This window comes from Hyaena hyaena, unplaced genomic scaffold (genome assembly GCF_003009895.1).
Source record: "Hyaena hyaena isolate Hyena2069 unplaced genomic scaffold, ASM300989v1 scaffold_98, whole genome shotgun sequence".
NCBI lineage: Eukaryota > Metazoa > Chordata > Mammalia > Carnivora > Hyaenidae > Hyaena > Hyaena hyaena.
The window spans coordinates 3301033-3324769 of record NW_024080730.1 but is presented as its reverse complement, the minus strand read 5'-3'; the positions used below and the strand labels follow the sequence as shown (position 1 = coordinate 3324769).

General features: G+C 64.9%; 1 protein-coding gene across 5 annotated transcripts in view; it reads right to left on the bottom strand.

The window, feature by feature from the left end:
• Positions 1-23737, bottom strand: part of OSBPL5 (oxysterol binding protein like 5) — a 50399-nt gene that overhangs the window by 5217 nt on the left and 21445 nt on the right. For 2 of the 5 annotated variants that reach the window (XM_039235453.1, XM_039235457.1), the window contains exons 2-15: positions 17136-17292; positions 15178-15260; positions 11237-11317; positions 10913-11014; positions 9369-9572; positions 8612-8696; positions 6842-7013; positions 6337-6523; positions 4963-5147; positions 4669-4750; positions 3176-3274; positions 2807-2903; positions 1846-1944; positions 229-326 (exon numbers count right to left, since the gene is read on the bottom strand). In XM_039235453.1, the coding sequence (XP_039091384.1) occupies positions 229-326; positions 1846-1944; positions 2807-2903; positions 3176-3274; positions 4669-4750; positions 4963-5147; positions 6337-6523; positions 6842-7013; positions 8612-8696; positions 9369-9572; positions 10913-11014; positions 11237-11317; positions 15178-15260; positions 17136-17271 (1710 nt within the window). In that variant the 5' untranslated portion in view covers positions 17272-17292. Of the gene's footprint in view, positions 1-228; positions 327-1845; positions 1945-2806; positions 2904-3175; positions 3275-4668; positions 4751-4962; positions 5148-6336; positions 6524-6841; positions 7014-8611; positions 8697-9368; positions 9573-10912; positions 11015-11236; positions 11318-15177; positions 15261-17135; positions 17293-17627; positions 17668-17990; positions 18011-21440; positions 21491-23737 lie in introns of those variants that run through there. The other 3 variants (XM_039235454.1, XM_039235456.1, XM_039235455.1) reach the window with 3 other exon arrangements.

The following is a 23737-nucleotide window of genomic DNA, read 5'->3' as shown; positions in this document are numbered from 1 at the left end:
TGCAGCGAGCCCACCAGGCCCCTGCGCCCCATGGAGGGGAGGAGGGGAAGGGGTCTGGGCCTGTGTGGCTCCGCTGTGCGGCCTATGGGGGCCCCTTCCTCACTCCTGGCCCTGGCTGTGCCATGGAGATGCCAAGCCCATGGACATCTGCTCCAGAAACCATCCCCGGGGCACCAAGAGGGCCCCTCCCCGCCCCGAGGTGGCTGCAGGTGCCGCGGCCAGTGCTACCTTGAGCTTGAATTCCAGCTCAGCTTGGAAATTGTTCTTCTCACACTCGATGGTCACCCTGCCACCCAGCTCCATGGTCATGGTGCCGTAGAGGATTCCTGGAACACAGTCCCTGCTCGGGCCCGCCTCGTCGTCCCGACCCAGCCACGCTGACTCCAGGAGGCTGGCGTCGGACCCCAGGAGGGGGGCAGGGGCAGCGTGGGGAGAGCCTCGGGACGGAGAGGGCCCGGTCAGGGGGTAACCCAGGGCCACGCCTGGCTGCCCCTCAGTGACCTCTGCCCCAGGGAACGGGCCTCTGCGGGGGTTGCTCCTGAGAGTTGCCCTGTCCAGGAAATGTCTTGCCCTTTGCGGGGTTCCTTCCTGCAGGAACCCCCTTCCAGGTCCCCAGGGGCCCCCTGAGATGCTCGTCGCCATCTGTCATTTGCTCTGCAGTTTGGCCCCGACGTGAGCTCCTACATCTTCCCCGTGCACTGCTGCCCTCGGGATTGGCCGGCGTATTTACTTAAACTAACACGTTTATTTTTTAATTTATGAAGGAACGAATGAATCTTCCGTTTCCTGCCATACGGAGAACTCAATCTAACTAAAGACAAGAGCTGCGTTGTGTCTGTCATAAAACACCTGGATGTTTGGGATCAGGTGGAAGAGGAAAAAAAAAAAAAAAGACAAGCCAATTGGAACAGAAAAGGGCTGGGAACACCCCCAAATCCTGCCAGTCCACAGGACAGAAGGACTGAGCGGAAGGCGGGGCACACCTCCGAGCTGCCCAGGCGGCCGTGCAGGAGGTGGGGAGGGGCTGCCGAGGGGGGTGTGGGGTCCCCTCTCCGCTGGTGGGGACGGGGTCCCAAGGGAGACGCCAGCCTCCTCTGACTACACCTGCTTGCATAGTTTTGACTTTGGAACCAGGTAAATATCGCATTTTCACAAGTACTTAATCAATGAAATTTGCAAAAAGAAAACGAAACTGAAACCATGTGGGAATTTTCCTGATCCTGCAGGGGAATCAGAGCGGGCGGGGGGAGGGGATACGCCCCCGACGAAAACAGTTGCAACAGTGAATCCACAGCCATCGCCCCACTGGGCTGGGGTGGTCGCTGTCACCCCCACGGGCGTGTGTGATGTGGGGAAGGAAAGGTGTGGCGTCACTGAGAAAGGAGGCTTCCGGCAAGGGGGAGAAAGGCGTTTCAGGAGCTCGGTCCACGGGACCAAGAAAAGCCTGACGTCTAGGGTCTGTATTGGAAACACATAAACTCGTGATGAATTTTAATCTTAAAAAAAAAAGCCAAAGATTGATTTCTGGAAACTCCTAGAAACAATGACAAAGCACTCCTAAGGGGCAAACCTGACTTGGGGCTGCAATACTGAACCCCCATTTCCTACTGGCCGGAAGCCGGGCTTCCTGCAGAAATGCCTGCCTCGTGGTTTCCGGTACCAAGCGGCAGGCTGCAACGGGGCCAACCGGAAAGGACGCAGATGCCAGGGCGGAAAAACATTTCGACTCCCAGCTGGGAAGCAAGTCACTGAAGAGCGAGGTGCACCAACAGCCAATCAACAAACAAGGGCCGAGCGTCCGCAGGGAGGGAGCCAGCCGCGGCCCGGCCCTCCCGCCTGACTCACCTTTGCAGTGGGCGTAGGGCATGGTGAGGGTGTAATCCTCCGCCCGGTTCAGGAAGGTGAGCGTGGCCTTGCCATCCAGCAGAGCCGACAGGGAGTTCCCTGCGGAGATGGGGCAGGGGGACCAGTGAGTGGAGACGGACCCTCAGGACCCCGGGGGGCCGCCCCCTGAGTCACGGGGTCTGAGCTCCCTTCCAGCAGGTGGAAAGAGGCCCCTGGCCCTCCAACTGTGAGACTGTGGGTCACCTGACCTCCTGAGACTAGGATTCTGGAAAAGCCCGACTCAGGGAGCCACACGTTAATGTTGACTTCAGTTACCGAAGGGGGGGTGTTCAGGCCATAGACTGCACGTGTTTGTAAGCTGGCCTGGCCCCCTGCTCGGGTTTTTTTAAAAAAATGTTTATTTATTTATTTTGAGAGAGAGAAAGAGTGTGTGCAAGCAGGGGAGGGGCAGAGGGAGAGGGAGAGAAGCCCTAACAGGCTGTGCACTCAGCACAGAGTCCCCAGCGGGGCTCGAGCTCACGAGTGGTGAGATCACGACCTGAGCTCAAGTCAAGAGTCAGACGCCTAACTGACCGAGTGACCCCGGCACCCCTACCCTGCTCAGATTTTGTGGAGACAGAAGCCACAGGCCACGTGTGGCCACAGAGTGCTTGCACTGTGGCCAGGGCAACTGAGGAGCTGCTCTCGAAACTCAGAGAGCTACACGGGGCTCGGGGTGCTGCACTGGGCGGCTCTAAAAGACGCCTGTTCCCGCAGGTCCTTGCCCGTGACCCTCACAGCATCCCCGCGGGGGGCGCCCTCCCTGCGGCTGACAGGCGGCCGGGCTCCGCACGGACTCGGCCTCCATCCAGGCCCTGAGCTCTTCACCACCCATGTGGCCCCTGCCCCGCAGTCGTGGGCACCTCTGTATCCAGGGGCCCCAGTCGCCGCCTGGACGGACAGCCCAGGGGAGCCCCCTCACCGTAAAAGCGGGACTTGGCTGTGACGCTGCCGCTGATGCAGAAGCCGTCCCTCCTGTTGCTGACGTGGAAGGCGGACACGGGTGGGTGGTGGGACACCTGTGGGCACGGAGGCGCTCTCGAAGGGCCCCGAGGACGACCGAGCCCCCGCCCCCTGCCCCACCACATCCGTCTTGGCCGTTCCCGCCTCTCAGTCCCGCCGCCCAGGGAAGGGGAGTCGGGGTCCGGGGGAAACAGGATGTGCCGCCCCCTCCCGAGGAAACGCCGTCTGCTGTCCCAGGGCCTGTGCCCGAGCGCAGCTCCGGGGAGAACCCGAAGACAGCTGGGGGGCCACCGAGAACGTGCGCTGGGGTGGGACGGCCGGGCCTTGCCTGCTCTGCGATGTAGAAGGTGTGGCTGCGGGTGTGGGGGTGGGGCCAGCGGCAGCGGAAGGTCTCCCCCAGGATGGGGTTGTAGGGCTTCTTGATCCCCTGCGGGCGGTGACCGGAAAGCTCATGTGAGGCCCACGTGGGTCGGGGTGTAGACCGAGGGGCGACCTGGGGGGCTGCCCGCTGCCCACCCCATCTCCACGAGGGGAGGCCTGCTTTGCCACCAGCACCTGGGGGCAGCACCCTGCCTCTGCTTTGGGGAGAACAGGCTTTGCCCGTGGTTCACATTCTGGGGGGCAGCCCAGGAGCTGTGCTTCCAGTTCTCGGCTCCGGGGGGGCCCGAGACCCTGAGGTCACGCTCTCCCTGGACTTTGGGTGAAACCGGTGCACAACCTGTTCAGAGCCCCCGGTGGCTTCGAATGACCCTTTAAGTAAAACCCCGAAGCCCTAGCCCTGCTTCCCCACCTCCTGCGCTCTGCTCACCACCTTTCTGCTCCCACAAATGGCCCAAGTTCGGCCCATTTAGGAGAGCCCTCCGCCCGGGTCTCAGGCCCCGTCGTCTGAGCGGCAGCAGCCGTCCACCCCTTCACGCCATCCAGCAGACCTCTGTGCATGTGAGTGTGTGCATGTGTGTGCGTGTGTGTAAGTGCGTGTGACTGCCTGTATGTGCATGAGCATGTGTCCCTGTGTGTGCATGTGAGCATGTGGGCATGTGGGCATGTGCGTGTCTGTAGGTGTGTATGTGTGCCTTGAGTGTGCGCATGCGTGTGCCTCTATGTGTGCATGTGTGCGCCTGTACGTGCATGTGAGTGTGTGCCCTGTGTGAGTGTGCATGTGTGTGCATGCATGTGTGCCTGTATGTGTGCATGGGCATGCCTGTACATGCGAGTGTGCGCGTCTGTGTGGGTGCCTGTACGTGTGTATGTGTACACGCGTGTGCTTCCCCCTGGAACGGTGCTCCACGAGCGATCACTGCTGGCAGGCCCCCTGCAGGCCGCGCGCGCCGGCCTCTCGGAGCCCCGTGTGCAGCCTCCCGTCCGCTCCTCCCTGCCCACCTCCCAGGTCCTCCTCGGAGCCCGCCCGCCCGGCCAGTGCCCGCTGGGTGCGCGCCCAGCCCTGCGGGGGGCCACGGGCACTTCAGAGACCTGACTGCGCTTGGACCCGCGTGTGACTCTGGGGCCGCCTCTCCCCTCCCCCAAGCCTCAGTTTCCCCTTCCGTGCAGCGAAGAAGTAGAACCAGAGTCACTGTCACGCTTGTGTCCCACGGAATCCCCTGAAGGGCCCAAGCAGGACCCGACCCCCCCCCACGTCTCAGAGACACCGCAACGACACAGTGTGCGGGGAAGGGGCTGTCGACCCTGTACCTCAAGGAACCCCTAGGACCTGGTTTGCGTGGTGTGTCTTGGGGTCCTGGAGGCCTTTCTGAGAACCGCCAACCCAGGCTCTGATGAGCGCAGGACGCTGGCCCCCCGCCCCCCCCGCCCCGCGCGCCTTGCCTTGGGTTTCTTGTAGAAGCCAGACAGGTACCATCTCAGCACAAGCTTGATGCGGGCGTAGGCGTCCTCCTCCAGGGCAGCACTGGGCGGGACGGGGGGGGCCCCTCAGTGCGGGCCGCCCTCTCCCCTTGTCCACCTTCCGTCCACTCGGCTGGACACAGGCCGCCCGGGCCCCCACCCCCGTGCCACCCAGCCACCCGGCTGTGTGGCTGCGCTCCGCCCCGGGGCCCTGGCTGGGGGCCGGGGCTGAGGGCGGCTGGGGTCTCGGGCCCCCCGCCCCCCCCGCTCGCACACCTGGACAGCAGGTCGGCGTGGTAGTAGTAGTCGGAGAGCTTGTCGAGGAAGGAGCGCGGCTCCAGGACGAAGGCAGGCAGCACGACGCGGGACAGGTCCATGCCCGGCCGCAGCTGCTTCAGCACAAGCCACACCAGGCTCTTGTTCTCCTCAGACACCGTCTCCACCTGGGACGCCTGGCCCGGCTGCCGGCAAGGGCGCCTGGTCAGGCCCCCCGCCCGAGCTGCTGGGGTGGGGGGGGGGGCGGGCAAAGCGGGGCCAGGGCGGCATGGCCAGCTCCGTGGGGCACTTGCGGGACGGGGCGGTCCAGCCGGGACCCAGGGGGAGCCCCGCCGAGCCCGGGCGGAAGTCCAGCCCATCTTCCCTCCCCGGGGACCCCACTGTCTTCCAGCTGTTGATGCGTGGGCCTCGGTGCCCCAGCCTCGGGCTTGGGGCGGATCTGGACTCGGCTGCGGGGTCCCCTCAGCCGCCCACCCCTCGGAGCCCCGATGAGGCCCTGAGCTGCATGTGGACACAGGAGGCAGGCCGCCCGTGCACCCCTCTTCTCCCCAGACCTCCTCCTCGCGGGGCCCCTGGGCACCGGCGCTGGTTGGCCGTGCTTTAGAGGGGCGGGGGGACCGGCCCAAGCTCACACAGCTGGCGTGAGGCAGCGGCGGGGCGTGAACTCGGCTGTGTGCGTCTGTGGCCCGCAGGCAGCCACCCCCAGCAGGCAGGAGGCTGGGTGCCGGCTCCCAGCTCTGCGTGAGTATCTCTCCACCCTGCTGGGCCGCCTCGGACGAGCCGCTTTGCCTCTCTGTGCTAGCACCTGTCCCGAGGCCGCTGCCGGGTCTCCCAGGCTCCCCTGCTGGGCCTCTGAAGGGTCCCTCGGGCTGCCCGCTCTCGGCCCCAGGACCCTCACGTGCACCTTCCCCAGCGTCATGGCCTGTCCCTACCCCCAGCTGCCGGCCTCACAGGTGCGGGGCCGTCGGGCTGGGACCTGCCCGTCCTCCTCCGATGTGTCCTGACCGCCCCCCCACCCCCCCGTCCTTCTCCACGGCTGCCCGGGACCAAGGCGCCTTCGTCTGCCTCCTGACGGCGGCTCCTGCTAGTGGGTCCCGGCTTCTAACTGCATCCTTGACCTTCTATAGGCCTCACCTGGACCTGGGCAGGCCCTACCTAACCCCCCCCCCAGGTTTTCCCAGCACCCTCAGCAGAGTCCTCACGGCCCCCTGGCTCTCTCTGAGTGGTGGGCACCATCCTGATGTTCTGCTCCCCCAGCCCCCACCCCGGGCACCACTGTCTCCCCTCCAGGGGCCACCCAGGCACAGTGGCCTCTGTCTTCCAGGGAGGCGGGTGACAGGGCGACCCGGCTGCCCCGGGGGGGCGGGCTCTCACCTCCCCAAACTCCTCGTGGACCTGCTCCACGTACGTGGTCCCCCCGGGCACCGCGCCCTGCGGGGCCTCCGACGGGGCGCCCCCGCTCTCGGTCTTCCCGCCGTGCTCCTCGCCGTCCGACTCCTCGGCGTTCTCTCTCTCCGACTTGTCCGAGAAAGCGTCGTTCTCCAGGGAGGAGCCGTTCAGCCTGGAAGGGCAGCGCGTGAGGGGTCCCGGGTCAGGGGTGCGGCCCGGGCGCCCCCACCCAGGGCCCGGCTCGCTGCCGGCCCCGCACTCACGTCCTGGGGCCTAGCTGAGCGTGCAGATGCGTGCCCGTGCACTCTTGGGGTGAAGGAGGCCCGCCTCCTGGCCTGAGGTTCCGGTGGCCAGACCTCCCTGGTGCCTGCCCCCTCCCCACACGCAGGGAGACCCCCCCCGTGTCGGTCCCGGTGACAGCCAGGGTCCTGGGGTCCCCCGGCAGGAGGGAGACCTGGGCTCAACCCCTGCCCGCCGCACCCCTGCTCACGGGCACAGGTCTCGGTCGTGGATGGTGGCCGAGGGGGGCAGGCCGCAGAGCGAGGGGGGCGATGCGTCCGGCGAGCATCTGGGTTCCCCGTCCCGGCCCTGCTTGCACGTGCCGAGTCGCAGGAGGCTGGAGCAGCGGAGGGCCAGCTCCAGGGCGTCCAGCCAGCAGCGGCCTGCGGGGTGGGGGCGGGGTGAGCCCACTCCGAGCCCCGGAGGGCCCCCAGAGGCTGAACTCCTGCCAGGCCCTGCAGCTTCCGCACACGAGAGGCGCCTGGCACAGGTGTGGGCGCGGGGGCTGCGGCCGGCCCACGGGGAGCGGCTGGGGAGGGGGCTGCTGGACGTGGCAGGCAGCGGGCAAGCCCGAGGGCATCCTGGAGGGAGGGCGGGCCAGGGCCTGGGAGGGGCAGCTGCAGAGGTGGAGGCGGTGGACCAGGGGGTCGGCCCAATCCCCACCCCCTCCCTGCTGCCTTCCTGGTGGAGGCTGCCGGCGGGTTAGACCAGCGCCGCTCCTGTCCCAGGCGGTGCTAACAGCTGTGGGGACACACGTGTCCACCAGGTGGCCCCCTGCATCCTGCTGTGATTACCAACAGCACCGGACTTTCCACTCACGAGGCCGGCTGTGACCCCACGTCACGTGACCGAGTGCTATTCCGAGAAAAGCTTCAGGGGTCTGGGGCACGGGATTAAGGACAGTGGAGACCCCCCCCCGTCGGAGTCTTTGAAGTGTGGCTTCTTGGAGATCGTGACTGTCCTTCCCTAACTTTGAAAACCACAGAAGCCTGCCCTTTGGGGAGCCCCGCCGGGGCCTGGGACCGGGAGGGAGGGCTTGCAGGGACGTGGCCCCTGGTTCTCACACCCCAGGATCCCGCACCCGGGGTCCTCCAGGGTTTCACTGCAGGCTTGATGGGAGCGCGGGCGCCCAGCCCTGGGGGCAGAGGAGGGGGTCACAGGAGCAGCCCCCCAGGAAAGAGCAGGGACACCAGGCCTCCTGAGCGAGGCTCACCTTGTTGCCACAAAGGACTAGACACCCTGAACGCCACGCATCCTTCGAAGCCCATTCCTAGGCCCCCTCCTCTTCCTCCAGGAAGCCCACCCTCGTACGCACAGGGGCTGTGGATGCCCTTCCTCCCTGCTGGCAGCCCCCACCCATCAGGGACCCAGTTCAGGCTTCAGCCCGATCTGCCCTGTCAGACAGTGAGCTGATTTTCTCCCCGAGGCCACAGGCTCCGTGAGAGCGCAGCGCGGCAGCCCCTCCCCGAGTGCGGACCACCAGCCACCAGCACCCCCACCTCCCTGGCTCTGGGCCCCAGGGCTTGTTAGAGCAGCTGCATTTCCTCGGAGCAGCCACTGGAGGGCGCTCCAACAACACGCTGCATGTGCGAGCCCGGAAACGCCATCCCTACCCAGGCCTTAGCACTTCCTTGGGGGCAGTGTGCCCTGGCCTCAGTTTCCTCATGTGTTTATGGGGGTGAGAACCGTAGAACCTGCTGATTCGATGGTGCCTGGCATGTGCGTGGGGCTCAGCAGTTGTGATCTGGCTGCTTTAAATAAGGTCGCTGGGTTGTCATTACAATTGGGTAGCCAGGGAAACTGAGGATCAGAGAGGCGCTAGTGAGTGGCGGGCCTGCCTGGCCTGGGCCCAGACTTGCCCCGTGACATCTGGCTGTGCCCTTCTTGGGTGGCAGTGGAAGGGACTGAACCCGGGCCGAGTACACGCGGCTTGCAACTCCGCCCGGGCGCCCACTTCTGGCGGGGGCTGCCGGGGACTCACCGTCCGACTCCGAGGCGGCCCTGAAGATGAGGTAGCTGCTGGGGAGCGGCTGTGTGATGGAGCCCACACTCTCGCCTTTGGGGCCCTGAAGAGACCAACAGCGGCATCACCCGAGGGTCACATAGGGTCACGCGACTGACACGAGCACACTCGTGGCCTCAGGGGCCCCAGGTGGGGTCGGACACCCGGCCGCACAGACCCAGCAGGCAGCAGGAGGAGGAGGAGCTGGGGGCCCTCTGGCTCTGGGGCTCCCCATCTCAGGGCCGCCATAATCAGCATATGCAAATTCAGGGTGCCAGGTAACCGCACATCTCCGCGAAACGAGTACCTTGTTTCTATACTATACTATAGAAAAAGTATATATAGAAGAAGCACTATAGCAGAAGTATATCCCAAGCAATGTTTGGGACATACTTATACTAGAAACACTACGGGGGTGTCCGTCTGAAATCCTCGGTGGACGTTCTGGATTTTATCTGGCAACCTGACGCCCGCTGGGCCCGGGCTGGGGAGCCTCCCAGTCAGGCAGGTGCAGCAGGGAGGGAGGGGCCAGGAGCGGCCTGTCGCCAGGCTGAGGGCCCCACCATGGGCTCCGCCCGGACCACCTCCGATCCCCAGCCACCAAGGGACTTCCTTCACCCACGGCCCCCGCAGCTGGGGGGGTCACGGGCCCACTGGGAACTTGAGATTAGGCCCGTCTCTTACACGGCCCTCCCCGGGGCGTGACCCTCCTGAGCCCTGGCGCCCCTGGCGGTACCTTCACGGCCCAGACGGACTGGTCCAGTGGGTGGAAGAGCTTGAAGCAGAAGCCGTCCTTCTTGGAGGGCCGCTCGATGAGCTCGCAGCAGTGCAGCAGGACGGTGCCCACCCACTGGCCCACCTTGGGCGTCTTGTAAATGAGCAGCACGCCCGGCTTCAGCACACACCACAGTTTGGTCCAGCTCTTCAGCGTGCCCCGGATCTGCGGGGAGGGGCGGCTGTGGGGGAGGCACCCGCCGGCCTGGGGGGGAGCTCGGGGGGCGGGCTCTCCTTTGGCTTTGGCAAGGAGCTCATGAATTCAGTGAATCCAGAGAAAGGAACAGGCTTCCTGGTGAGGTTCAAGGCCAGATGGGAGCCTTACCCCCGCCCCCCACCAGAGCAGCAGCAGGTGCGACTGTTATAATTGTCCGCTTTGTAAATTTTGAACTTCATCATTTCTTTTTTTATTCCAAATAAATATTCACTTTAGCACGTAATTTCTTATTGGGGGAGGGGCAGAATGGAGCCCGCGTGGCCTGAGTCCAGGCCAGCACCTGTGCGCTGTGCTGCTGGTGGCAGCCCCGGGGCTCACCGGCTTTCCCTCCACCTGGGGGGGGGGGGTGGGGGCAGAAATAAGTCCCTGGAGCCAAGGGACCCACCACGTCTGTGAGGTCTAAATGGACTCTGAGCCCAATCTGTGAAGCTGTAATACAGCCTCCCCTCCCCATACCCCAGCCCAGGGCTCCATGGGCATCCCGGGACCCCATCTGCAGGCCAGGGACCCCCACCCACAGGCCAGGGACCCCATCTGCAGGCCAGGGACCCCCATCCGCAGGCCAGGGACCCCCACCCACAGGCCAGGGACCCCATCTGCAGGCCAGGGATCCCACCCACAGGCCAGTGACCCCTTCTGTAGGCCAGGGACCCCCATCTGCAGGCCAGGGACCCCCACCCACAGGCCAGGGACTCTATTTGCAGGCCAGGGACCCCCATCCACAGGCCAGGGACTCTATCTGCAGGCCAGGAACCCCCATCCACAGGCCAGGGACCCTATCTGCAGGCCAGGAACCCCCATCTGCAGGCCAGGGACCCCATCTGCAGGCCAGGGACCCCCACCTCAGCTGGACATAGGGTCCCTGCAGATTTAAGCTGGTGAAGATGAGGCCAGCCTGGAGTGGGGTGGGCTCTGATTCAGTGACATTTGGGAACAGACACACTGACACAGGAGGGGCCATGTGAAGGCAGAGGCAGAGGCCGGAGTCACGAAGCCACAGCCCAGGACTGCCCAGACCCCCCCCAGAAGCTGGGGAGCAGGAGGGATCCCTCATTAGAACCTCTGCAGGCAGTGGCCCCGTCCACACCGGATTTCAGCTCCCGCCTCCAGAGCTGGGAGAGAACGCAGTTCTATCTTTAAGCCCCAGCCTGTGGTCCTTTGGTGGGGCCCCCCCAGGACACTGATACAGATTAACAGCAACAAACAGGTCCGGCTGCCTCCCGAGTGGCTCTGCAGTGTCCCCTGGGGAGGCCCGAGGCCGGGACAGCGTGCCGGCCGGTCTGGCCTACCTTCAGGCTGTCGGCCATGATGACCACGCTGGGGTCCGTCAGGGCGCTGAACAGCTGCTTGGTGGCGCGTTTCTTCTCCTGCCGGTAGTTCTCCTTCTGTGCCTGGGCCCAGGGCACCCGGCGGGCCGGTCACGGGAGAGGCCCTGTGCCGGCCGCCACCCGCCAGCCCGCCGGGGCCCCCACCGTCCAGCCTGGGGCAGGGAGGGGAGGAGAGGGGGCGCAGCCTGCCCCCTCCCTCTGGCAGGCTGGGGTGCGGCGACCTCACTGGCCCATCCACCTGAGAAGTGACACGCTTGTGTCCCCCCTTCCTGGGCCCGTGCCCACCTTGAGAGCTTCCTTCTTGGTGACCTTGGCTGTTGGGGACACACATTCCTTGTCGGACCCATTGTATAGCCTGTAGTCTGCCTGCAAGAGAGATTCAGGTGGGCGAGAAGGGCATCGGTGTACACTCTGGGGCTGCAGAGGGCTGGGGGGAGGCAGGGGGGCTGGAGACCCAGAGCACAGAGAGGCCGGAGAAAGGTGCTCAAGGTGCTCCTGTCCCCCACTCCCCGGCACCCTCTGTTCAGTTCACCAGCAACTGTGGGGGCCGAGGGCACAGAGCTGGGGGAATCAGGGGGCCAAGCATGTGGCCACGAGCTCAGAGGTGCCGGGAAGCATCCACCCTGGCCACGGCCATGGGTCCACCTCTGGGTGGGGGTCACACGTGCCGTGGGGACTCTCACCCCTGGTGCCCTGGGCGCTGCTGAGTGGTGGGCAAGGCCCAGCCCAGGCCTGAGCCCACCTGCGGCTGTGACCGTGCTGCACGGGCTGAGAGCAGTAATCCAGGGATCTGGGCCTGGAAGGGGCTGGGGCCCTTTAGCAGATGGAGAAACTGAGGCCCTGGGGGCGGGGAGGCCAGTCAGGAGGAAAAGCCAGGACTAAAGGCTAGAGGCAGAGGGCGGAGCAAACTCTGGCCCCAATCTCGCCCTCTGCCTGTTTCTGTTCAGCCCGTGAGCTCAGGGCAGTTTCACATTTTTAAGTGGCTGAAAAAAACGTCCAGAGAATATTCTGTGCAACATGAAAATCCTATGATTTGTGGCTGCAGCACGCGCAGTTGGGACAGGGCCCGGGTGGCTGTCGAGCCCCAAGACTCAGTCTGGGTCCTTTCCAGAAAGAGGGTGTGGGCCCTGCTCAGCTTTCTGGCTGAGCATCCTGGGCGTTCCTGCTACCAGGCAAGCGAGGTGACAGCTGCTGGTGTCTGGAGGCACCGGCTCACCCAATTCCCACCATGGCGCGTGGCACGGGCCCAGGTCTCGTCCCATTCCACTGACTGGGAAACAGAGGCCCAGAGAGGTAAAGTAACTTCTGAGGCTGCGAGCCAGGAAGTGGCGGGGCGGGGACTTGTACCATCCATCAGGCCGGCCGGCCCCAAAGTACCGTGTGCAGGCATGGCTTCGGGCCCTGGGGGTCGAAAGGAGCTGGGAGAGCCGGGGGCCACCACCATTGTCCACATTCTGCAGGGGGGGAGACTGCAGCACAGAGAGGCTCCGAGCCTGCCTGGGGTCACACAGCTTGTGAGGGGCCGAGCTGGGACTGAGTCACAGGAAGGACAGGGGTGCCTGCGGCCTGTGCAAGCCACACTCGGCAGGTGACGAGCCTCGGGGGACCGGGGCTGACCCACAGAGATGCTCCCGGCCGCCCTCCTGGGGAGCCAGGCCTCTCAGGCACGGTGCCCCAGCCCCCTTAGCACATGCTGTTCCCCCAGCCGGGAAGCCCTTGCCCCTCCCTCCGGCCCCACTGAGCCCCCCTCCGAACAAGGAAGACAGCTCTGACCGCCCTGCTGGCATCACACCCTGACACACCTGCCCGCGGCCGGCCCCACACCTTTTACATCACAGCCACGCGGGCGGTTCTGTGTTGTCTAGAACTGCCAGGGGCAGCTCCTTCCCGGCACGCGCCGGCTCCGGCAGCCGGGGGTTCGGCAAGCATCCTGGATGGATGGATGGATGGATGAATGAATGAATGAACCCGCGACCCAGCTCTCCTCCAGATGTGGCTCAAAGGAGGGGCGCTGGCTGTAGGCAACAGAGGGAGAGGCTCAGGCTCTGGGCCTGGGTACCTGGGAGCGGATGGAGCGGATGACGTGCAATCACGTATCGGACCAAAGTCTGAGTCTTGCATATATAAAGAGCGCTTACAACTCAACAACAAACACCACAACTCAAAGCCAGGCAGAGAACCTGAACGGACATTTCTCCAAGGAGACATCAGGCTGGTCAAGAAGCCCAGGAACAGATCATCCGTCATTAGGGACACGCAAATCAGAGCCGCTGTGAGACGCCACTGCATACACCCTGGGGCCTCCACCGTAACGATGAAGGAGAACCCGGAAAGTGCCAGTGTGCTGAGGATGTGAGAAAGGGGAGCCCTCCCTCGTTGCTGGTGGGGCCGTAAAATGGTGCAGATGCTGTGGAAACCAGTTTGGCATGGCAGTTCCTCAAAAGTTAAACACAGAGTGCTTCAGATGCCACAGGACCCTCGCACGACCGTCTGGCCCAGCAACACAACAGGTAAGGCTCTGGTGGGTTTCCATCTTGGCGGGGGGTGGACGGAGGTGTTCCGGAACGACACAGCACTGCACATGCACAAAACACCACACTACCTGTGCGCCTAACACTGCTAGCTTTGTGATATTTGAACTTGGCCTCACGAAAACTAGAAGATCTGTACTAGCTTTTATCTTTTCCCGAGTTGCCCTCCGGCATCTGGGGTCCCCGCTGAGGGTGCCAGTGAGTTACAGGGGGACTTGTCTTCCCCGCCAGGACGGACGCGCCGGAGCGCAGGACTCCGTCCTCCGTGAGCCGCCACGCACCCACGGCAGTGCCGCTCAGAAGACGCTGACGCGACTGCCAAACGGACGGGATCTGAAATCCGAACCGAGTCTGGTGTTTCCGACACCGTTTGCACGTTTTATTGGCCTGGAGAAAATCATAACTAGGCTTTCAGTGCTGTTGTGCCATAACCTCGTGTCTTGAAAAAAATAAAGAACCCAGTGGTGCATCCGTGCGATGGAAGTTTTGAGCCTTAAAAAGGAAGGGCATTCTGACGCTGCTACAACGCGGATGGACCTCGCGGACGTGGCGCTGAGTGACACAGGCCAGGACTGAGATACGGCAGGACTTCCCTCGTGTGAGGACCCGAGAGTGCTCACATTCACAGAGACAGAAAGTAGACAGTGGGCGTCGGGGCTGGGGGAGGGCGCGGTGGGTGGTGTTTATGGAGTTTTGTTTCAGAAGACGGAAACTTCTGGTCACGGATGGGGGACGGCGGTGTGTGCTTAACGCCCCACAGAGCCGTGTGCTTAGAAACGGGTGGTACATCTGGGTTGTGCATATTACACTGCAATTAAAATGAAATAAATTCAATTCAATACAAATAAGTAAATAAATAAATATGTTCTGACGGCTCCTGCGGCAGCTGGCGGCCCTGGGGGCCAAGGAAGGGAGACGCAGGCTCCGGTGGGTGGGGGGCACCCACCTAAGGTCTGGTTTCTCCTTTGCCTGTGGCAGACACGGGACAGACCACAAAACCACAGCAAGCCCTCCTCTGATGAGGCCGTGAAGTCCCCGGGGAGTAAGGTAGTCACTCAAGATCACATGGGGCCGCAGGGGGTCAGGCAGGGGGCGGACCGTGTCTGTCCGCACTGCTCCCCGGCTCCGTGGCTAGAACCCAGAGCCACCAACCTCATCACTATCTGGGGGCCCCGGCCTGAGACCCTCTGGGGGACAGAAGGACATGCCTCAAACCCTCCAGGCGCGGCCCGGGGCCTCGGCACCCTCCCTGGACCAGAGGTTCTGCCTGGGAAGCACGTGGGCGCCTGCATTCCAGACCTCGGTGCCGCCTGCGGAGAGGTGTGCCTGGTGCAGGGAACAGCCTGGTGCAGGGAACAGCCTGGTGCAGGGAATAGCGAGGCAAAGGCAGAGGAAGGGGAGGCTCATACTTCGGCGGTTTCCCTACAGCAGAAATGCTCCGGGGCCTCCTCTGACAGTATGTTCTGTCCCCGAATGCCACCGAGCAGCCCACAGCCTTTCTCCAGCCGCCCCCCGCCCCCAGCCTGTGTTTTGCGGAGAAGGTGGCTTTGATAACACGGCCAACAAGCGAGCTTTGTGACTCCGCCCCTTGCGCCAGGCTTCCCAGACCTGCAGGCTGGGGTTCAAAGCTGCTCCTCCAGGCACGCGTGGGCAGCTGTCCCTGCTAACCCCTTCCTCCTGCGGCCAGGCTCTTACCGGTGGCCCCTTGGTGGCAGAGCCCGGTGTCGGGGGCCCTTCGTCCCTCGGCAGCGGCTGGCCGTTGGGCTCCACGTCCTTCCCTGCAAGAGAGTGGCTGGACTGAGGGCCTGGGCGCACGCGCAGAATGTCCTTCGAGGTCCGTAAGGCTAGGCCCCCAAGTTCAGAGGAAGAACACGGCGTCCAGGCTCGGAGGCCCATGGTGGGTTCAGGGTGCCTGGACCGCGTCTGGCCTGCCCTCGCGTCCTGATCCTGGGAGCAGGATTCTTGGAGGGAGGCGGCCAGACTCTGTCCCTGTACCCCAGCCTGGTGGGGGCCTGTCCAGCTTGGGTGAGGGCGCGGGAGAGAAACGTGAGGCTTTGGGTTCAGTCCCGGGGAAACAGCCGCCCTTCCCTAGCTCTTCTGTTTCGAAGATGCTTCCAGATTGCGGTTCAGGGCAGGAGGAGGGGGTTGGGCTCGGGAGGCCCACCGGCCACGCCCCGGCCACGCCCCCGGCCCACTGTCAAGGCCCTGCCGAGCATTGGTGGCAATCCGCTGCGGGAGAGGCGTCAGGTGGGGAGGGAAGACAGGTGCCCCCAGACCCAGCCTTGGCAGGGGCTCTGCATACCCACTTCCCGGAGCCCTGGGAAGGGGCAGGGGGGCTGGGGGCCGAGAGCCGTGCCCTGCGGAAGAGCCAGTACGGCCCCCCAGGGGAATGATCCTGTCCTGGGGTTCCCAGGCTCACCCGGGGAGGAAAAGCCCTACAATAGCGGCCACTCAAGGGGCCATGGCCTCCCACCCCAGCGGGGGAGGCTGCCTCGTGGCCTCTGCATTGCATCTGCCAAGCTCCCTGCGCCCCTGACCCGAAGGCGGGGCTGGGTGGTGAGCACAGGGCTCTGTCCACTTCCAAGGTGTCCTCTCTCCCAGGCCCCCTTGACTGAAGGGCTCTCTGGGGGGCTCACCCTGCCTCGGTCACCTCCCACTGTGGGTGACACCTGCTGGGGGATCCTCCTAGCTCGTGGGAGTTCCTCTTGAAATTGGTTCCTCCCCTCCGCCCTCACCACCTCCCCCCCGCCCCCAGCACCTGCCCGCCGCTCCTGGGGGGAGGTCTCCACCTGCTGGGTCCTGCGCTGCATGGCCCGGCCACCAAGCCGGACCTGTCCTTCTCCTCCCCCAGCTCCCGAGAGGGCACGGCAGCAGAGAGCGGACGTCGGATTTATCTCCCCAGGGGTCCTGTGTCCCCACCCCTGAGGCCTGGCAGGGTGCATTCCTATCTGCGCGTGAGACTCTGGGTGCCAGGTCCCCAGAAGCCCCTCACGTCCCGACAGCGTGTCGGCCGGATTCTCTCCTGGCGTCTCCAGGGGCAGAATGGACACCGCGGCCGGGACGAGCTCGGGCACCCCTCTCCTCCCTCCGCAGCGGGCAGCGGGCGAGGGGCGGGCAGACCGGAGGAGGCGGCGTCCCCCAGGGTGAGGAGGAAAGGCAGGCCTCTCCGGGGGCGGCAGAGTCACAGACACGCAGGCAGTGCTCAGCCTGGGCTCCGCTGGGCGGCCCGGGAGGAACGAGGAGATGGGGTGGCGTGGGCCTGAGGCCAGGAAGCACCGGTGACCCGTGCTCTGCGAGCTCAGTCTGGACTGTTCCCTCTCAGAGCCCGGGCTCCTCTGTTACCGGGAGTAGGTGCTCACATCCCCACTTCACGGAGGAGGAAACTGAGCCCCAGAGAGGCCCTGCAGCTGGCCCAGGGCCCCCCAGCCAGAACTGGGGCTGGGAACTCGGGGGGGCCTGTCCCAGGAGGCCAGGTTTGGGACTGCCAGGCCACACCGCCTCTCCGCGGACGAGCTGCCCCATGACCCCGGCGAGGGAGCCCCTGCTGACCTCCCCCGGCCCCATGGTTCTCGGGGCTCAAACGCTTAGCAGGACGGCCGAGAGGTCGCAGGGCTGGGGCGGGAAGCCGGGAGGCCCCAGCCACGGGCACTGACCTGGGCTGAGAGGGTAGAGCTCATTCTCCCCGTTGAAGAGCAGGTTCCGCGTGAGCTTCCGGGGGTCGATTTTCTGGGGCGTGGAGGAAGGCGGACACAGGGAGAAGCGGCGCCTGAGGAAGGCCTCCTCCTTCATGGCCTGGGCGCTGGGAGGCTTCTGGAAGGAAGGAGGGGAGAGACGTTGTCACACCTCCTGTGAGACCAGGGGAGCCCAGGGGCCGGCGGGCATCCTCCCACGCAGCCTGGCAAGGGGCGGGGACACTTCACGGAGTCTGGGGTGACTGGCGGGCGTCACCCCATCTTATACTCAGGCCCACTTGGGGCATCTCAGAAGCCTTCGAGAAAGGGCGGGAGGGGCCTACTGGCCAGCAGCAGGGGGTCGACCGGGGAAGGCCACGCCCCTGTGGGAAAGGCCACGCCCAGCCTGGGAAGGCCACGCCCCTGTGGGAAGCCAGGCTGAGACCAGCCCCCCTCACCAGCCCCAGCACACACCTTGCTGCGGGGTCACCGCGCCCAGCACTCCGTTGGCCCTGCAGGGCCCTGGCTGCGGCCAAGTGGACCTGAGATGTGGCAAGAACCCATGCCGAGCCAGCTGGCCCGCCTCCCTGGGGACCGGGCCCTTGGAGGGGAGGCAGCCCGGAGCCCAGAGCACCGCCCCCGCCTGCAGATCCTGCCTCCCGCACTCCCTGGCCTGGGCTCCTCGCTCCTCCTCAGGGCCTCTGTTGCGGGCACCCTAACAAGGTCACACGGACAGAGAACGCAGGTGTGCTGAGAGCCAGGCGCGCCCAGTTCCCACTCCGCCCCGGCACTCCCACATCAGCTCCCTGGCTGCCCCAGGCCCAGCCCACCACTCACGAGCAGGCCTGGGCCTCCTCCCGGAGCCTCCTGCCCCGGGCAGGACTGCGGCAAGCAGTCCACAGTGGCCACTAAATCCCCAACGACGTCAGCCCATTTTATAGATGAGGAAATCAAGGCTCGGAGAGCTGAAGGCCTTGTCCTATGGTCAAGGCCTGGCGGGTAGAGGCAGAGCAGGGACTAAGACTCCTAATCCTGTGCTCAGTCCACTCGCCGAGGGCGTGCTCCGTGAAGGCCCACTGACCCATCTCTCCCGCAGGTCTGGGGCTGTGGCCGCCTCCCTTGTGGGGCCCCTGGCTTCCCTCCAAGCCTTGAACAAAGGCCCCGTTTCCTCCCAAGGCTGTGGGCTTTCAGGGCGCGGCTCAGACACACAGAGCCTTTCCTGCTAAGACCGGGGGGGAGGGCGGGGCTTCCACCAGGAGCAGCCCCAGAACCTCCCAGAACCTCCTCTGTGACCCCACCGTGGATCAGAGTGAGGGGCCCGCAGCCCCTCCCTTCCTAACCACTCTCTCGTCACTTGGGAAACTGGCTTCAGAGAGGTTGGGATCTGGGCCCAAGGTCACACAGCTAATAACTGTAAGGCTTGTGTTTGAGCCCATGGGGACTGATCCCATTTGGAACCCGGCTCCTGGCCGTCGCTCCCACTACCTCGGCTTGGCTTCTGGCAACCCTGCTGCTGGGCCAGAAGGGCAGGCGTCCGGGGGGCCCGGCCCTGCCTGTCAGTGTCAGCCGGCACTTCCTTCCAGTCTGCCCGGGAGCGGGCACCAGGAGGCCCAGCGGACTGACTCGTCCGGCTGAGACTTTCCAAGCACCCAGGTTGGCGGCCAAGACGAGTCAGACGTGAACTTGACCTGGAGAGGCCCCCAGGGAGAGTGATGAGGGATGACAGCCCCGGGTAGGCCTCCCTCACCTGGGGCCTCACCTGTCTTAGGGGTTAAGTTACAGCCCGGGGGCAGCTGGGGCGCTCTTGCCCACACTGCCTGGCACTGGCTCACAGCTCAGTCTCTGCTCCCCAGCGCACCCATGTGCCCTGGCTCCACCCAAGGCAGAGTGGAGATGGCATGAGGACCCTGCTGCCTTCTCAGACCCTATAGGTGCCTTCTCCCAGCACTGCTAATGGCCAGTGGGACTCTAGTCTGTGAGCTCCACCATTCGTCCATGTTCCCCATCCCATCCACCCACCGGTCCGTCAACCTATCCATCCACTCACCCATCCATCCATCCATCCATCCATCCATCCATCCATCCATCCAACCAATCATTTATCCAGCCAGCCAACTGCCCACTTGCCTATCTGTCCATCTATCCACCGTCTATCCACTCAACATCTCATATCTCCCTCCCTCCCTCCTCCGTGGATCTTTCCAGCCAGTCAGCTGAGTAGTCCTTTCCTCCCCACTTCCTTCCTATTAGCCCAACACATCAGAGGTGACCTTCAACTAACCGAACTGCTCTATGGACACCCTCCAATCCGAATGCAATGCAGGTGTGCACCAGTGAACGTCCCCTCTGTGTCCTGACACCCCAGACGAGTGCTCGGGCCCCTGCAAGCTGCCTCCAACCTGCCCGGACGGGGAGGGGTCTCTGAATTCATATCTCCCTTGATCTTCCCACCCTGGCTGCTGTTGACTCTGGGCGCTTGATCCCTGCTGTGGGCAAGGCAGGGGTGAGGCGCTGGGGAGGGGGTGCTGTTTCGTCCACTGCAAAAGTAAATCCGGGTCACATCTCTCCAGTGGCTCCCGGCCCAGAGAACGCAGGCCAGCCCCAGTCCCCTTGCCCAGTCTTCCAGCCCCCCCACGACCCGCCCTTCCTCCTACTCACGCTCCCAGCCACACGGGCCCCTTCTGTCCCTGGAAAATGCAGAGCCCGTTCCCGAGGGCCTCTGATCTGGAACGTCCCCCCTGGAATGCCCTCGCCCACATCTCTGCCTGGCCGGGTCCTGCCCACACTCAGCTTCGATGTCACTTCCCAAAGTGCTGACCCCCTCACACTTCAGACAAGCAAATTCTCCACATAGCACTCGGGATTCCAGAGCCTTCTCCCTGGGGTTCCTTTCTTCTCTAACTCTCTTTTCCCAAAGAACACAGGTCCTAGGAGAGGGGGTGATGTCTGTCTGTCCTGCTCACTGTCTATCCAGTGCACACCAGGAGCAGGGACCTGCGGCGGGGCTCAGGCCGGGGTGAGTGAAGGCGCTATAAATGTCCCTGGGCCGCGTTCCTCCTTACCTGCAGGGCAGGGCAGGGTCCTCAGAGCCTGGCCAGGGAGGGTTTGGGGCAGATTTCCACACAGCGCTGGAGACGTTCCTGCCCCACCTCCAGCCACACCGGGGCCTGAGCACCAGCACTGCCTCTGGGCACGGGCAGGAGGTGGGGGAGGGGTGGGTCTGGTGGGGGGCGGGGCGGGGGGGGAGGGGATGCAAGGCTGTCAGCTGGGAAGGCCATCAACCTGACGCTGGCCGGCCGGGTGGGGCCTCCTGGGGAGGACAGTGAAAGGCTCATGGGCCCTGGGAGTCCCACATGGGGCTGGCCCTGCGCACGCAGGTGCAGGTCAGGCTCTGGGCCAGCCTGGCCTCCCTGGATCCAAACACTTGTTCGGGCGCCTGCCGGGTGACAGGCTCTCTGACGCTGGGCCAAGGCCGACTGCCCAGCCGCAAGGCCTGGAGGTGGGCACGGAGCCCACCCGCCCCCACCCCGGAGCCGGCTCACTCCAGCCCCCACTGGAAACTGCCTTCTGGGCAGTTTCCTGCCCCTGAGCACTGTCCCCTCCACCAGCACCCAGACGCCCACCTCTGAGCCAGAATAATGGGATCCTTGTAAAGAAAGGTCACTGGTGCCTTATCAGGGCTCCCCAGGCAGGACGCGCAGCCGGTTATCTGGGCCAAAACCCGCCAAGCCTCAGCCTGAGACAGAGAAGGGATCCAGCAGAACGGACTCGCCTCCCACCCCACCCCCCACCCCCTGCAGGCGCACACATCGGGGGACGATTCTGACCACATTCCTTGCTCACGCCACAGAAGCCTGGGGACCACACAGCGCTGGGGAGAAGGGTCCAGCCCGTCGCTGAGGGCTGCGTGCCTCAGCTCGCCACGTTTGTCCCCAGGTCCCTATTTATAATGGAAGTTTCTTCTGGGGGGGGGAGGGCAAGGCCCCAGGCCCGCAAGGGCCCAGGAAGGGGCCTGCAGAGGCCGAGACAGAGAACAAAGTGTGAGCCCACCCCCAGTGCCCACAGGGGCCGTGGTGAGCTCTCGGACCAGGGGCCGGGGTGGCGGGACAGGCCCAGCCGTACTGGAGGGAAGAGCAGAGGTCCCCAGGCAGGGGGGACAGGGCTGGGGCTACTGGCGGCCCCCTGTCACCAACGGGAGCAGAGACGCAGGACCCTGTGGTCTGGCCACTGCCACGATCACCACCACCACCACCACCACCACCACCACCACCACAGCTGGGCTTGTACCTTTGCCTGAACGCAGGGGACTGGAAAAGGCTGTGGGGAAAATGCTCCAAAGTCACAGACAGGCTCAGGCATGAAGCAGCACAAGCCCACTTGTTTGTTCTCCAACCTCAGAGCCAATGGACAGGTTGGCACATCCCAGGGAAGGACAGCAGCCATCAGTTAAAGGATGGCAGCCACCCGTCAAGGACAGCCATCATCAGTTAAAAGACAGCAGACACCCTGTCAACAACTCTTGGATTCCAGAAACCTGCTAAGGTCCCAAGGCTAGTGACCATGAGGGCCTTGCTGAGGGGAAGCCACAGCATGGAGGCCACCCACGCTCCAGCCCAGCAACTACGGCCCCTCCTGAGGGCAGACACCATCGTGAGGTTCAGAAGCCTGCTGGGCTGCCGTCCCCTGGCTGGACCGACCACTTGAGCTCAACTTGGGCAAGGTGAGCAGCCCCCATGAGAGGGGCAGCCTCTTCAGGACCCCCTGGCGCACATTTTCGTGTGTGTGTGGGGGGGGGTCCTCAGGGTCTCCCAGTGCCCCTCCCTGATGCGTCTGGACTGGTGTTCAGGCCCTAAGGGGCTTTGGAACCTTTCCAGTCCATCTGCTGAGGCCCTCGAGGTGCGCCCCTGGCCCTTTCATATGTGCTGTCTCATCAGAAGTGATGCTGTGGCACCGGAGAGGCAGGGGACAGATCTCAATGTCCTGGAGAAACCACGGCCCCCGGGGGAAATGACCGGGTGAGGCCCCCGGGGCGTAAGCCAGGCCCTCTCTGGTGGCACAGCTTCACGCCCTGAGTCCCTTCTTTACTTTGGAGGGCTGAGGCCAGGGCCAGAAAGGAGGGGAGGGGGCCAGGCTCCGGTGGGGGGCGGTCAGCAGAAGTGCCCCCCCCCAGGAGACGTTTCCCAGCCGTGGCTGTGGACGAGCCCTGGGATGGGGCCGGAAGTGGCCCGCTGGCCTGGGCGTTCTCAGGCTGACTCAGCCGCGTCACGTGGCTGTGGGTTAGGGCTCTGGCATCCGCCCACCTGGCCTCCTGACCGACACCGGGCCAACTGCAAGCCGAGTGCCAGGGTCAGCTGGCCCGGGCACCACCCACACGCACTCCCTGGCGCACACCGCTCCCCCCCAGTTCTGGGGAGCCCCCGTCCCCCGCTGGGCCCCCTGTGCTGCCTGGCCCCACCATGTCCCTCCCAGGTCCCGCCCGCTGTTCCGACTAAAGGGGACTGATTTTCAGAGGCAGACTGTAGCCTGCTGGTGGTGCTCCCTGGGGCAGGAGTGCAGTGCGGAGGCCTGGCGGAGGAGGGGGCATCCGGACCCGGGCCTGCGGCGGTCAGGGACCCCGCCCCACCCTCCCACACCTGAAGCAGGGAGGTGGGTTTGGGCCCCAGAGAGACCTCACGCTCCCTTCTGGAAGAGAAGCTCACAGCCTGTGCATCTAGAAGTCCTTGACACGGGGGGTGGGGGGGTCTGCCAGGGTGCTGAGGCCTCCCGGGCACCCCTATGGCCTGACTCTCCCCCAGGGAGGAGGCCCCACGGGCTGCTGGCCACCCGGGTAGCGGGACTGAGGACCAGCAGTTCGGTGGCCGCCGCCTGGAGCCGGGCTCGGCTCATCTTCCCTTATGGGGCTGGAGCCTTGCGTGTGGACAGCAGCTCCGACACGGAGGCTGGAGAAAGTGGGTCACGGGCTGCAGTGAGCCGCGGTCACGTGTGCCTCGCTCCCCCTGAGGCTGGGACCCCAGGGCTGCAGGAGGGGGGCCCGTAGTGGGGGAGCCCGGGGGCTCAGGCAAGCCTCTGCTCTCCTCCAGACCCCTCCAGCCTCAGTCTCCCCCACTGCCCACCCCACGTCCCCCCACGGGACCCTCCCCTTGCTCAGGACACCCTGGGGTCAGCAGGTGTCGGCCCCTCCCCGGAGGAGCCAGCAAACAGGAGGAAGCAAGGCTGGGGTGCAGGCAGGGACCCCACCAGCAGGCTGAGCCTCGGGAGGGAGGAGGGTGTTTCCCCCTCTCTGGTCGGCCCCCCGGTTCCACTGTGCATCTCAGGGAGGGGAGGCCCCCGGGATGCCGGCTCGTTCTGCGCCCTGGACGGTGGACGGACCGCCCCTCTCTCCAAGGAAAGCTGTTCTCACTCACACGGCCCCCCCACGGGCTCCGTCGTGGGCACCCCGGCCCCAGGCTGCTCGGCGCTGAGTGGGAGGCGCCCCGGCACGCTCGGGGGAGACGCGCCCCGGATCCTGAAGGACCCCCTTTGCGCAGCCCCTGGTCCTGTGCTCCGGGAGTGTGGGGTCTGTGCAAATGCGGTGTGAGTTTTTG